At 39.7% G+C, this 14,921-nt stretch overlaps 1 protein-coding gene across 6 annotated transcripts in view; it reads right to left on the reverse strand.

The window, feature by feature from the left end:
- SPECC1L (sperm antigen with calponin homology and coiled-coil domains 1 like) overlaps positions 1-14,921 on the reverse strand; it is a 148,148-nt gene that overhangs the window by 39,238 nt on the left and 93,989 nt on the right. For all 6 annotated transcript variants that reach the window (XM_054469313.2, XM_054469318.2, XM_054469312.2 and 3 more), the window contains 2 exons: positions 13,912-14,068; positions 10,178-10,280 (listed from right to left, as the gene is read on the reverse strand). In XM_054469313.2, the coding sequence (XP_054325288.1) occupies positions 10,178-10,280; positions 13,912-14,068 (260 nt within the window). The remainder of the gene's footprint in view (positions 1-10,177; positions 10,281-13,911; positions 14,069-14,921) is intronic.

A 14,921-nucleotide genomic window follows, 5' to 3' on the forward strand; every position in this document is an offset into this window, starting at 1 on the left:
TAATAGAGAGAAGATCTCACTATGTTGCCCAGGCTGGTCTCAAACTCCTAATCACAAGCGATCCTTCAAGGGGGAAGTAGTTTATAATGTTCTAAAATTACTTAATTTAAGTTATTGTCTAGCAAAATGTAAAACTTAGGTTATATGAAGACACCTAACAGCATGGAAGAAAATACAGACACACCTCAGATGGTACTTCATCTTCTTATGCTTCATGGATCCTGCGTTTTTTTTTTTCAAATTGAGGGTTTGTGGCAACCCTGCATCAAACAAGTCTGTTGGTACCATTTTGCCAACAGTATGTGCTCACTTCAATGTCTCTGGGTCAAGTTTGGTAATTCTTGCAATATTTTAAACTTTCTCATTATTATTATAACTGTTATGGTGATGTATTACCAGTGGTCTTTGATGTTACCATAGTAATTGTTTTGGGGTGCCATGAACTGTGCCCATATAAGACAGTGAGCTTAATCTATAAAGTTCTGTGTGTTCTGAATGATCCACTGACTAGCCATTCTGCCTCTCTCCCTCTCCTTGGGCTTCCCTATTCCTTGAGATGTAACAATATTAAAATTAGGCCAATTAATAACCCTACAATGGCCTCTAAGTGTTCAAGTAAAAGGAAGACTTGCACATTTTTCTCTTTAAATCAAAATCTAGAAATGCTTAAGCTAACTGAGAAAAGCATGGCAAAAGCCAAAAGGCTGCAAGTTAGGCCTCTTGTGCCAGTTAGCCAAGTTGTGAATGCAGAGGAAAAGTTCTTGAAGGAAATTAAAAGTGCTACACCAGTGAATATACAAATGATAAGATAGCAAAACAGCCTTATTGCTGATATGGAGAAAGTTTTCGTGCTTTGAATAAAAGATCAAACCAACTACAACATTCCCTTAAGCCAAAACTGAATCCACAGCAAGGCCCTAACTCTCTTCAATTCTATAAATGCTGAGATTGGTGATGAAGCTGCAGAAGAAAAGTTTGAAGCTAGCAGAGGTTGGCTCATGATATTGAAGGAAAGAAGCCATCTCCATCAAGTGCAAGGTGAAGCAGCAAGTGCTGATATAGAAGCTGCAGCAAGTTACCCAGAAGATCTAGCTAAAATCACTGATGAAGGTGGCCACACTAAACAACAATTTTCAGTGTGGATAAAACAGCCTTCTATTAAAAGAAGATGACATCTAGGACTTTCATAGCTACAGAGAAGAAGTCAATGCCTGGCTTCAAAGCTTCAAAGGACAGGCTGTCTCTCTCATTAGGGGCTAAGCAGCTGGTGACTTTAAGTGGAAGCCAATGCTCATTTACCAGTCCCACAATCCTAGGGCCCTTAAGAGTTATGCTACATCTACTCTGCCTGTGCTCTATAAATGGAACAACAAAGCCTGGATGACAGCACATCTGTTGACAGCATAGTTATAGAACATTTTAAGCCCACTGTTCCTTTCAAAATATTACTGCTCATTGACAATGTAACCAGACAGCCAGGAGCTCTAATGATGATACAAGGAGATTAATGTTGTTTTCCTGTCTGCTAATACAACATCCATTCTGCAGCTCATAGATCAAGGAGTGGGCTTAAAATGTTCAATAAACTATGGGGTCTTGCCTCTTCAAGCCAAGATCATGGACTTTAACCAAATGACAAAGGGGAAACAAATGAAGCAGCTTAAAGAGAAGTAACAAGATCAATTTCAAAAACACTTTGGTAGTAGGCTAGAAGATGGACAAGAAGATGAGAAAACTACATAAGTCCATGTAAAAATTTGTTGTACACAAATGTCTACAACAAACTAGGCAGGGTGGGATGTGCCTGTAGATCCAGCTACTTGGGAGGCTGAGGTGGGAAGATCACTTGAGACCAGTCTGGGAAACATAGTGAGACCTCATGTCAAAAAAAAAAAAGTTCTTAACAGTGACATTTATAATAACCCCCCCAAAAGTGTAAGCAACACAAACACCATCTTGAACAGAACAATGGATAAATATGTGGCATATCCATACAATGGAATATTGTTTGGCCATAAAAAGGAATGAGGTACTAGTATATGCTACAGCATGGATGAACCTTAAAAACATGATGTTAAGTGAAAGAAGCCAGTCACAGAGGACCACATATTGTGTGATTCCATTTATAGGAAATGTCCATAATAAAGAAATCTACAAGACAGAAAGTAGATTAGTGGTTGCCTGTAGTAAACAGAGAATGACTGCTAATGGGTATAGGATTTCTTTATGGAGTGGTAAAAACAGCCTAAAACTGGTTGTGGTAATGGTTATACAACTCTGAATACACTTTAAAAAAAAAAACCCCACTGAAATGTACACTTTAAGTAGATGAATTGTATTTTGTGTGGCATATCTCAATAAAAAAATGTTCTTTCTTAAGAAAAAAAAAAAACTAAGTGATTGTGTAATTTTCACTTATGCTTGAGGTTTCAGTTCTACAACCAACTTGAAACTGCCAGCATTCACATTCCTGCCGTTCAACAAAACTTGAGACTTTTCAGGCCTGAATGTGGAAGTCTTTTTAGGTTGAAGTTTTATGTTTGGCTTCTTTCCCTTAGCATAAAATATTCAAAGTTCATCCAAGTTGCAGCATGTATCAGAACTTCTAATCCATGAACAAGGTATGTCTTTCCATTTATTTAGATTTTAATTTCTTTCAGCAATGTTTTGTATTTTTTCAGTGTATTAGACTTGTGCTTCCTTGGTTAAATTTATTCCTAAATAGTTTATTCTTTTTGATGCTGCTATAAATGGAAATGTTTTAATTGACTGTTACTATATGTAAATGCAAGTGAGTTTTGTATATTGATCTTGCATCTTCAACTTTTCTGGATTCACTAGTTCCAACAGTTTTTATGTGAATTCTTAAAGGTTTTCTAGATATATGCTGGATGTGATGGCTTACACCTGTAGTCCCAGCTACTCAGGATGTTGGAAGTGGGAGGACCACTTGAGCCCAGAAGTCTGAACCTAGACTGGGCAACATAGTGAGACCCCACCTCTTAAAAAAATATAGACATAAATCACATCATCTGCAAATAGAGATCATTTTACTTCTTTTCCTATCTGGATGCCTTTTCTTTCTTTTTTTCTTGTCTGTCTTAGCTAGAACTTGCAGAAAAATGTTAAATAGAAATGGTGATAAAGGACATTCTTTCTTGTTCCTGATCTTAAGGGGAAAGCTTTTAGTCTTCACCATTAAGTACAATGTTAAAGCTGTGGGGGTTTTTTTTTTTTTTTTTTGAGACAGAGTCTCACTCTGTCACCCAGGCTGGAGTGCAGTGATGTGTTATCAGCTCACTGCAATGTCCACCTCGCAGGTTCAAGTGATTCTCATGTCTCAGCCTCCCAAGTAGCTGGCATTACAGGTGTGTGCCACTACGCCTGGCTAGTTTTTGTATTAGTAAAGATGGAGTTTTGCATGTTGCCTAGGCTGGTCTTGAACTCCTGGCCTCAACTGATCCACCCGCCTTGGCCTCCCAAAGTACTGGGATTACAGGCATAAGCCACTGTGCCCAGCCAACTGTGGGTTTTCATAGGTACCCTTTATTAGATTAAGAAACTTACCTTTTATTCCTAGTTTGTTGAATTTTTTAAAATCATAAATGGCTGCTGGATTTTACCAAATGCTTTTACAGTGTCTAGTGAGATGATCATGTGTTTTTTTTCCCTTTATTCTAATAATATGGTATTACAGTATTAATTCATTTTCATATGTTGAACCAACCTTGCATTGCTGGGATAAAGAACACTTGGTCGGGGTGTATAATCCTCTTTAATACACTGCTGAATATTGTCATTATTTTGTTGAGGGCTTTTGCAGTTTTCTTTTCTTGTAATATCTTTTTCCGTTTTTGGTATGAGAGTAATGATGGCCTCACAGAATGAGTTAGGAAGTAATATTTTCTTTGATTTTTGGAAGAGTTTGAGAAGTATTGCTGTTAATTCCTCTTTTAAAATTTGGAAGAATTAACCAGTAAAGTAATCTCGTCCTGGGCTTCTCTTTGCTGGAAGTATTTTGATTACTAACTCAATCTCATTAGTTGTTATTTGTCTCTCCAGATGTTCTTGCTTCTTGAGTCCATTTTGATAGTTAATGTTTCTAGGAATTTGTCCATATCATCTAAGTTATCCAATTTTTGGCATTCATTGTTCACAGTATTTTTTTTTTTTTTTTTTGAGACGTAGTCTTGCTCTGTCACCCAGGCTGGAGTGCAGTGGTGCGATCTTGGCTGACTGCAAGCTCCGCCTCCCGGGTTCAGGCCATTCTCCTGCCTCAGCCTCCCACGCAGCTGGGACTACAGGCGCCCGCCACCACGCCCAGCTAATATTTTTGTATTTTTAGTAGAGACAGGGTTTCACCGTGTTCGCCAGGGTGGTCTCAATCTCCTGACCTCATGATCCTCCCGCCTCGGCCTCCCAAAGTGCTGGGATTACAGGCGTGAGCCACCACACCCGGCCCACAGTATTCCATTTTAATCCTTTTTATTTCTTAAGGTCATTAGTAACGTCCCTTTATTCCTGATTTTGGTAACTTTAGTCTTCGTTTTCTTTTTATCTATCTAGTTAGAGGTTTGTCAATTTGTTTATCTTTTCAAAGAACCAATTTTTTTTTCATTGATCTTCTCTATTGTTTTTCTATTTTCTGTTTTATTTATTTTGGCTCTAATCTTTATTTCCTTCCTTCTGCTTATTTTGGGTTTAGCTTATCTTTTTTCTACTTCCTTTTTTTTTTAAATTATTCTTTAAGTTTTACAGTACATGTGCACAACGTGCAGGTTAGTTACATATGTATACATGTGCCATGTTGGTGTGCTGCACCCATTAACTCGTCATTTAACATTAGGTATATCTCCTAAGGCTATCCCTCCCCCCTCCCCCCACCCCACAACAGGCCCCTGTGTGTTATGTTCCCCTTCCTGTGTCCATGTGTTCTCATTGTTCAATTCACCTATGAGTGAGAACATGCAGTGTTTGTTTTTTTTGTCCTTGCGATAGTTTGCTGAGAATGATGGTTTCCAGCTTCATCCATGTCCCTACAAAGGACATGAACTCATCATTTTTTATGGCTGCATAGTATTCCATGGTGTATATGTGCCACATTTTCTTAATCCAGTCTATCATTGTTGGACATTTGGGTTGGTTCCAAGTCTTTGCTATTGTGAATAGTGCCGCAATAAACATACGTGTGCATATGTCTTTATAGCAGCATGATGTATAATCCTTTGGGTATATACCCAGTAATGGGATGGCTGGGTTAAATGGTATTTCTAGTTCTAGATCCCTGAGGAATCACCACACTGACTTCCACAATGGTTGAACTAGTTTACAGTCCCACCAACAGTGTAAAAGTGTTCCTATTTCTCCACATCCTCTCCAGCACCTGTTGTTTCCTGACTTTTTAATGATCGCCATTCTAACTGGTGTGAGATGGTATCTCACTGTGGTTTTGATTTGCATTTCTCCGATGGCCAGTGATGATGAGCACTTTTTCATGTGTCTTTTGGCTGCATAAATATCTTCTTTTCAGAAGTGTCTGTTCGTATCCTTTGCCCACTTTTTGATGGGGTTGTTTTTTTCTTGTATATTTGTTTGAGTTCATTGTAGATTCTGTATATTAGCCCTTTGTCAGATGAGTAGATTGAAAAAATTTTCTCCCATTCTGTAGGTTGCCTGTTCACGCTGATGGTAGTTTCTTTTGCTGTGCAGAAGCTCTTCAGTTTAATTAGATCCCATTTGTCAATTTTGGCTTTTGTTGCCATTGCTTTTGGTGTTTTAGACATGAAGTCCTTGCCCATGCCTATGTCCTGAATGGTATTGCCTAGGTTTTCTTCTAGGGTTTTTATGGTTTTAGGTCTAACATTTAAATCTTTAACCCATCTTGAACTAATTTTTGCATAAGGTGTAAGGAAGGGATCCAGTTTCAGCTTTCTACATATGGCTAGCCAGTTTTCCCAGCACCATTTATTAAATAGGGAATCCTTTCCCCATTGCTTGTTTTTGTCAGGTCTGTCAAAGATCAGATGGTTGTAGATATGCGGCATTATTTCTGAGGGCTCTGTTCTGTTTCATTGGTCTATATCTCTGTTTTGGTACCAGTACCATGCTGTTTTGGTTACTGTAGCCTTGTAGTATAGTTTGAAGTCAGGTAGCGTGATGCCTCCAGCTTTGTTCTTTTGGCTTAGGATTGACTTGGCAATGCAGGCCTTTTTTGGTTCCATATGAACTTTAAAGTAGTTTTTTCCAATTCTGTGAAGAAAGTCATTGGTAGCTTGATGGGGATGGCACTGAATCTATAAATTACCTTGGGCAGTATGGCCATTTTCACGATATTGATTCTTCCTACCCATAAGCATGGAATGCTCTTCCATTTGTTTGTATCCTCTTTTATTTCATTGAGCAGTGGTTTGTAGTTCTCCTTGAAGAGGTCCTTCACGTCCCTTATAAGTTGCATTCCTAGGTATTTTATTCTCTTTGAAGCAATTGTGAATGGGAGTTCACTCATGATTTGGCTCTCAGTTTGTCTGTTATTGGTGTATAAGAATGCTTGTGATTTTTGCACATTGATTTTGTATGCTGAGACTTTGCTGAAGTTGCCTATCAGCTTAAGGAGATTTTGGGCTGAGATGATGGGGTTTTCTAGATATACAATCATGTCATCTGCAAACAGGGACAATTTGACTTCCTCTTTTCCTAACTGAATACCCTTTATTTCTTTCTCCTGCCTGACTGCCCTGGCCAGAACTTCCAACACTATGTTGAATAGGAGTGGTGAGAGAGGGCATCCCTGTCTTGTGCCAGTTTTCAAAGGGAATGCTTCCAGTTTTTGCCCATTCAGTATGATATTGGCTGTGGGTTTGTCATAGATAGCTCTTATTATTTTGAGATACGTCCCATCAATACCTAATTTATTGAGAGTTTTTAGCATGAAGCATTGTTGAATTTTGTCAAAGGCCTTTTCTGCATCTATTGAGATAATCATATGGTTTTTGTCGTTGGTTCTATTTATATGCTGGATTACGTCTATTGATTTGCGTATGTTGAACCAGCCTTGCATCCCAGGGATGAAGCCCACATGATCATGGTGGATCCAGCAGCAGCTGGATTCGGTTTGCCAGTATTTTATTGAGGATTTTTGCATCGATGTTCATCAGGGATATTGGTCTAAAATTCTCTTTTTTTGTTGTGTCTCTGCCAGGCTTCAGTATCAGGATGATGCTGGCCTCATAAAATGAGTTAGGGAAGATTCCCTCTTTTTCTATTGATTGGAATAGTTTCAGAAGGAATGGAACCAGCTCCTCCTTGTACCTCTGGTAGAATTTGACTGTGAATCCATCTGGTCTTGGACTTTTTTTGGTTGGTAAGCTATTAATTATTGCCTCAATTTCAGAGCCTGTTATTGGTCTACTTCCTTAAGGAAGAAACTTAGATTACTGCTTTGAGATCTTTCTTCTTTTTAAAGGTGGGTGTTTATAAATTTCCCTTTGAGGCCGGGTTCAGTGGCTCATGCTTGTAATCCCAGCACTTTCGGAGGCTGAGGCAGGCAGATTACCTGAGGTAAGGAGGTCAAGACCAGCCTGGCCAACATGGCGAAACCCCATCTCTACTAAAATACAAAAATTAGCCGGGCGTGATGGCACACATCTGTAATCCCAGCCACTTGAGAGGCTGAGGCAAAAGAATCACTTGAGCCCGGGAGCTGGAGCCTGCCGTGAACCAAGGTCGCACCACTGCACTCCAGCCTGGGCGACAGGATGAGACTCTGTCTCTAAATCGATCTATCAATCAATCAATGTCAATCCCTTTGAGAACTGCTTTCACTGCCTCCCATAAATTTTGGTATGCTGTGTTCATTTTTGTTCTCAGAGCATTTTCTAATTTCCCTTGTGATTAATTTTTTGACCCATGGGTTATTTAGAGTGTTTGCTTTAATTTTCACTTATTTTCCAATTTTCCTTCAGCTACTAATTTCTAATCTTTCATTGTGATCAGAAAAAAATGAAGAAAATTTAAATGCTTTCAATCTTTTTATTTATTTCATTTTAATCTTTGTAGAGATAGGGCCTCCCGATGCTGCCCAGGCTGGTCTCAAACTACTGGGCTCAAGTGATCCTCTCATCTTGGCCTCCCAAAATACTGGGACTACAGGCACGAGCCACCGCATCTGGCCAATTTCAGTCTTTTTAAATTTAATGAGACTAGTTTTATGACCTAACATATGGCCTAACCTGCAATCTTCCATGTGCACCTGAGAGAAGAATGTGTATTCTGCTATTATTGGGTGCAGTGTTGTATAATGTCTTTAGGTCTGGTTGGTACACAGTACTATTCAAGTCTTCTATTCCCTTGCTGGTTTTCTATCTGGTCTTATCTCAATCATTTTTTTTTCTTTTTGCAGTGGAGTTTTATTATTGTGGTAAATATACATAACAAATCATTTTAACCATCTTTAATTATACAGTTCAGTGGCATTAAGTATATTCATATGATTGTGCTACCATCACCACCATCCATCTCCAGTACTTTTTTCATTTTGTAAAACTAAACTGTGTACCCACCCCCTTTCTTTTTTCCCTCCCCCAGCCCCTGGCAACCATCATTCTACTTTTTGTCTCTATAAATATTACTAACTCTAGGTATTCCATATAATTACAATCATGTAGTATTAGTCCTTTTGTATATGGCTTGTTTCATTTAGCACAATGTCTTGAATGTGCATCGTGTTGTAGCATGTGTAAGAATTTCCTTCCTTTTTAAGGAAGAATGGTATTCCATTGTATTATATACCACAGGTTGTTTATCCATTCATCTATCGACGGACACTTGGGTTGCTTCCACTTTTTGGCTACTGTGAATAACACTGCCACGAAAATGGGTGTGCCTAAAATATTTCTCCAAGTCTCTGCTTTCCCAGAAGCGGAATTTTCCAGAAGTGGAACTGCCAGATCATATGGTAATTCTGTTTACTCTTTTGAGGAATTGCCATACTATTTTCCACAGCAGTTACAACATTTTATAGGTCTCCTCCAACAAAATATAAGCCTACCCATTTCTCCACATCTTTGCCAACACTACTTATCTCCTTTGTTAGCCAGTGGAAGCTGGCATGGAGATTCTTTTTTTTAATTATTTTCTCTTCTCTTTTTTACTCGCCACTGGCTTGAAGCTGAGACATGGAGAGTCTTAGTAAATCCTCAATGATAATCATGACTTTTCTGTATGTCCACTGCAATATGCTTGGCTCTTTAATCTTAAATGAGTTGAAGATCATCACTTAAAGTCATGTACGAATTCATCCAAAAGGGACCTGTTAATGGCAGATCTTCTTTTCCTCTACTATGTTATTACATCTTTTGCATGAAATTTGTATGCAAATGTTGTAGCTACACCTTTTATGCCATTTTGGTGAGATGAGGTCTGATGTGAAGCCATCAGGAACATAGAACTCCATTCCCTTTTTGTGTTGTACTTCTGTGCATTTGTGCCAAAGCATGAAATGCAATCAAGAGTACCAGCTGCAAGCTGGGGAGAATCTCTGTAACTAATATTGTATGTGAGGACACTAGAAATTGAAATTGTATTTTTTAGCAGAATGGATGAATCCTACAGGTTTCCCTTTTGTATGGAGAATTAGAGTCCACTCTCCAAAGTTATATTTAATGTAACTTAAAAAAAGCATTTAACCTGGACTTAAGTAAGAAAGTGCTACAACAGAAGAGTAATACTGGAAATATTGGGTAGTGTGGAAAGATAACAAACGTACTTCATCCAAGTGATAGTCAAGTTATGGCTGGACTTTGAGAATGTGTTCCTAACATTTTGTATAGGACTCATCATTTCTTCTTTTATCAGCTCACAGCAGCCTCTGCCTCCCAGGCTCAAGTGATCCTCCCACCTCAGCCTCTCAAGTAGCTGGGACTCCAGGCACACACCACCATGCCAGCTAATTATTATTTTTATTTTTGTAGAGACAGAGTTTTGCCATGTTGCCCAGGCTTGAACTCCTGGGCACAAGTGATCCACCCACCTCAGCCTCCCAATGTGTTAGGATTATAGGTGTGATCCACCATGCCCACTCAGGACTTATCATTTCTAATGTGTGACAGGTAGTAAGCTACGACACTCCAGCAGTTGGTTTGGCAATTACTCACATGGGACAAAAGAATCACATGATTACCTGATAGCCTTCTGTTTTCTTCTGACACCACTTCAGCAAGGCGTTCCTCTTTGATCCTCCATATTCTCTGGCCAATGCTGAGAGAGGGTCTTTCCTTTCTTCTCTGAAAACAAGTAACCCAAAGTTGAAATATTTTTTGTTTAGGCACCAGAATAAGAGAAAAGTATTAAAGTTTGCATTTTTAAACAGAGGAAATGTACATGGTAAGGCAATACAAAGGCAAGACATAGTTTTTCATACATTTGATTTTTAGTTTATGGCCCCATAGATGCACTGTTGTCAGAATTCTTTGCTAACTGAAGGAAGGGACTCTATAAAAATCACCCACATGGAAAGTGGCAAAGACAGTACAAAGTGCATTTAAAATTAAAATGTGCTGGGCGCTGTGGCTCACGCCTGTAATCCCAACACTTTGGGAGCCTGAGGCAGAGAGATCACCTGAGGTCAGGAGTTTGAGATCATCCTTGCCAGCATGGTGACACCCCATCGCTAATAAAAATATAAAAACTAGCTGGGCACGGTGGTGGGTGTCTGTAATCCCAGCTACTTGGGAGGCTGAGGCAGGAGAATCACTTGAACCCTAGAGATGGAGGTTGCAGTGAGCTGAGATTATGCCATTGCACTCCAGCCTGGGCAACAAGAGTGGCACTGTCTCAAATAATAATAATAATAATAATAATAATAATAATAATAATAATAAAATAACCGTTTATGTCCTTCATCATCTCATCATTTTAAAAAATTACTTATTGTAAAATATACAGGGTAAGGTTATGCAAGGTGCAGGATTCTAAGGCATAACAGTTCTTGCCTTCAAGGAGCCTACAATGGGGGAAAGCAAACAGACAAAAGATGGCAATAAACATGAACAGTATTTGTAACTTCCATGAAATGTCTCAGATGTGTTTAGTTCTATGTTGTACACTGGTTTTTGACTTTAGGCAGTTAGAATTTTGCCTTGCTCAAAAATGGAATTTCTCTGTAAACTCACTTATTCAACATCTCTTTATGGAGCACCATCGTGCCAGGCAATGTGCAGGCAGTAGGCAACTGAAGGTGAACAACACAGGGCCCCTATCCCAAGGAACTTCAGAGTTTACTATATAATAGTAAGTAAAACCACTGTAGAAGTTTGGGGGGTTAAAATTCTGTGGCTATACATATGATTCATTTAAAAAAAATTCTATGTAGGGTACTTTATGGCATTGTCAACTGCCTTGTAGTCAAAATAAATATCCTGCCTTAGGCCAGACCTTTAATCAAAAAAGGTTTTGCAATCACCCCTGGTGAAGGGGCAGGGAAGACTTCCAATTCTACTCATTCTGCACCATATCTTCCCTTTTGGTCACACTTTGGAAGTGGAACAGAACACCAAGGAATACCCAGAGAAAGAGAGTGCTGGGTAATGTAACCAGCATCTTGACTAGTAGCCTGTGCTTAAAAGACTGGCCTGTTTTTCAGTAATTATAGCAAAGTGGAGACTCTAGTCCCATGTTCTGTGAACTTAGCAGCCCAATAAATATCCTAAAGGTTCATATGTTACAAGCAGCTTAGTATTCCTCAGTGTATTTATTCTGTTAGCATTGACCCTCCAAAGTATGCTAGGAAATCAAAGAGGACACATTTACAACAGAAGCTTTTCTAATTGAGAGGAGCCTTGAAATAGTACCAATTTTTATTGATCTAAGAACCAAAAGGAAAAATACTACTTTTCTCTGTGCAGTTAGACTACCTCCTTGAAGGAAATACACCTTTTTGTGTGCCAGCCTGTAACATTCCTGCTTTGCTTTAAATAAAGCAGGGACACCCCTGGGCCACAATGGAAGCAGAAGAATTGTCTTGGGCCATGCGTAAAGTTCACCGACATGAACAATAGCGGATGAGCTAAAAAAAAAAAAAAAAAAAAATCTCATAATATTTTAAGAAAGTTTACAAATTTGTGTTGGGCAGCATTCAAAGCTGTCCTGGGATGCGGGTTGGAGAAGCTTGCTTTAAAGGATTCCAAGAAGTTTGTTATACTATCACTAAACCACACGGAAAGAAAAAGACACAGTTATGTGAATGGATGCAAAAAGGCACGCCAAAAACAAAAAACAAACAAAAACTTGTCACGGCTCAACATAAAAGTCACTTTTTTTAAGACTCTTTTTTTAAGACACAGTCTCACTCTGAAGCCCAGGCTGGAGCGCAGTGGCACGATCTTGCTCATTGCAACCTCTGGCTCGCAGGTTCAAGCGATTCTAGTGCCTCAGCCTCCCAAGAAGCTGGGACTACAGGTGCGCAAAACCAGATCAGGCTAATTTTTGTATTTTTAGTACAGATGGGGTTTCACCATGTTGGCCAGGCTGATCTCGAACTGCTGACCTCAAGTGATCTGCCCACCTCGGCCTCCCAGAGTGCTGGGATTACAGGGGTGAGCCACCACACCCAGCTGCTTCCTTTAATTATTCTTAATGCTTGCCAACAGTTTTCTTCATCCCTATAAACAACATATGCTAAATTTTTGACATCTATTTTTCCCCCTAAGTTCTTAATACCTCTTAGTCCTAAGAGAACTATGAATAAAATATAAACTTAGATTTTCAAGTACTTTTTATCAATTATTAATGTAGCACCATGTTCCCAGACTCCCAGTGTAAACAAACACAGCCATCTTTGATATCATCCATTCTTGCATTCCTTTTATAAAGATCTGTTGCTGAAATCACCTTTCTTTATGAAAAATCTCCTGGGTCCAACCTTCTCTTCACCTCTTTTCCACCGTTATCACACTGATCCAGACATGATAATTTATTTACACTACTTTATAGCTTCTACTACATCAAAGTGACTCAATTTGACTTTAAAGAAGTTCCAGGCCGGGCGCGGTGGCTCACACCTGTAATCCCAGCACTTTGGGAGGCCGAGGTGGGTGGATCATGAGGTTCAGATCGAGACCATCCTGGCTAACACGGTGAAACGCTGTCTCTACTAAAAATACAAAAAATTGGCCGGGCAAGGTGGCAGGCGCCTATAGTCCCAGCTACTTGGGAGGCTGAGGCAGGAGAATGGCATGAACCCCAGGGGGCGGAGCCTGCAGTGAGCCGATATCACGCCACTGCACTCCAACCTGGGCGACAGCGAGGCTCCGTCTCAAAAAAAAAAAAAAGAAGTTTCATCACTTTGCCATCCCCTGCCTAGTCAATCTCTTCTATTGTTCCTTGATATGGTAGGTACACCTTCCTCTGGCCTTCTGTATCAGTCTACTGAATCTATAGAACCACCTACCTACAGCATTCTCCTCCAGACTCCTCACTTACTCATCCCTTTGGTGCATTCCCTCAAGTTACTGACCTTGTCAATCATGTCCCCCACCCTCCCTGTCTACAACCTTCAAGGCCCCACTCAAATTCTAACCTTCTGGGATGCCTTCCCTAACACTCCACCCATTCCTCGGTATTTAAATTTCATAATACTTCCTTTTGCACGCAACCATTCTCTAAAAAACAAAAACAAACAAACAAAAAAAAAAACAAAAAAAGATACAGCTGCTTGGGGAAACGAACTATCATTTTTACTTTGTCAGTGTCTTCTATACCATTTACCCAATTCTGGATATAAGAAAGATTAGCAAACAACACACAGAAAAATAAAAATCACAGTGCTCAAATGCCATCATTTTACAACTTGATCGTTTACTGTCAAAAGGCCAGGAAAGGTACATATGAAATGCATGAATATTAACTGTTCTCTACCTTATTCGGCTTCGGGTGGTGGGAGTCACAGATGCCGTTGGAGAAGAGGACAGGGAAAGCTGTGGAGACGTGGTTCCCATAGCCATCAGAGAGGCTGGCGACGCTCCCTCCTGTGCAGAAATGTCCCGTTTCATTTCTTCACTACTTCGTCGAGACACTGTGAGAAAGAGTCATCATGCACTTTATGGCAAAAACATTTTAGACTGAGTTCTTGAGATTTTTTTTTTTCTGAAGATTCCAAAAACAACAGATATTACCATACAGGAGGAAAAACTAATATTGATAACTGGAAAGTATTTCTTATTTTTCCATTAAAAAAACTGTGAAGCCAGGCGCGGTGGCTCACGCCTATAATCCCAGAACTTTGGGAGGCCGAGGTAGGCAGACCACTTGAGGTCAGGAGTTCCAGACCAGCCTGGCCAACATGGTGAAATCCTGTCTCTACTAAAATTAGCCAGGCATCGTGGTGCATGCCTGTAATCCCAGCTACATGGGAGGCTGGGGCAGGAGAATTGCTTAAACCCGGGTGGTGGAGGTTGCAGTAAGCCAAGACTGTGCCACTCTGCACTCCAGCCTGGGCGACAGAGAGAGACTCCATCTCAAAAACAAAAAACAAACAAAAAAAACTGTGAAAAGGCATAGTTGAAAGATGCACTGAACTCCATATTCCTTATAGACAAGCAGTGTGCCTTATCCATCTCTATAACCCTCACAGTACCTACCAAGCACACAGTGAGTACTACATAAACGTCTGTTTAATTACAAATACAACTAAAAACCAAAGGCTAATTATAATCAGACTTGTAACTACTCAGCTCTGCCCAACACACACAACTCAAATCAATACAACCCTTCTAAGTTCAGCCAAAAACACTGTTAAAGGGACAGAAAGGAAAGACATGCTTTATTACAGGGCTACATGTAATGCTAGCTCAGGGCACTTTTTTTTTTTTTTTTTTTTTCTGAGAGGGAGTCTCACTCTGTCACCCAGGCTGGAGTGCAGTGGCGCA

The sequence above is a fragment of the Pongo pygmaeus genome, chromosome 23, assembly GCF_028885625.2.
Source record: "Pongo pygmaeus isolate AG05252 chromosome 23, NHGRI_mPonPyg2-v2.0_pri, whole genome shotgun sequence".
Lineage (NCBI taxonomy): Eukaryota > Metazoa > Chordata > Mammalia > Primates > Hominidae > Pongo > Pongo pygmaeus.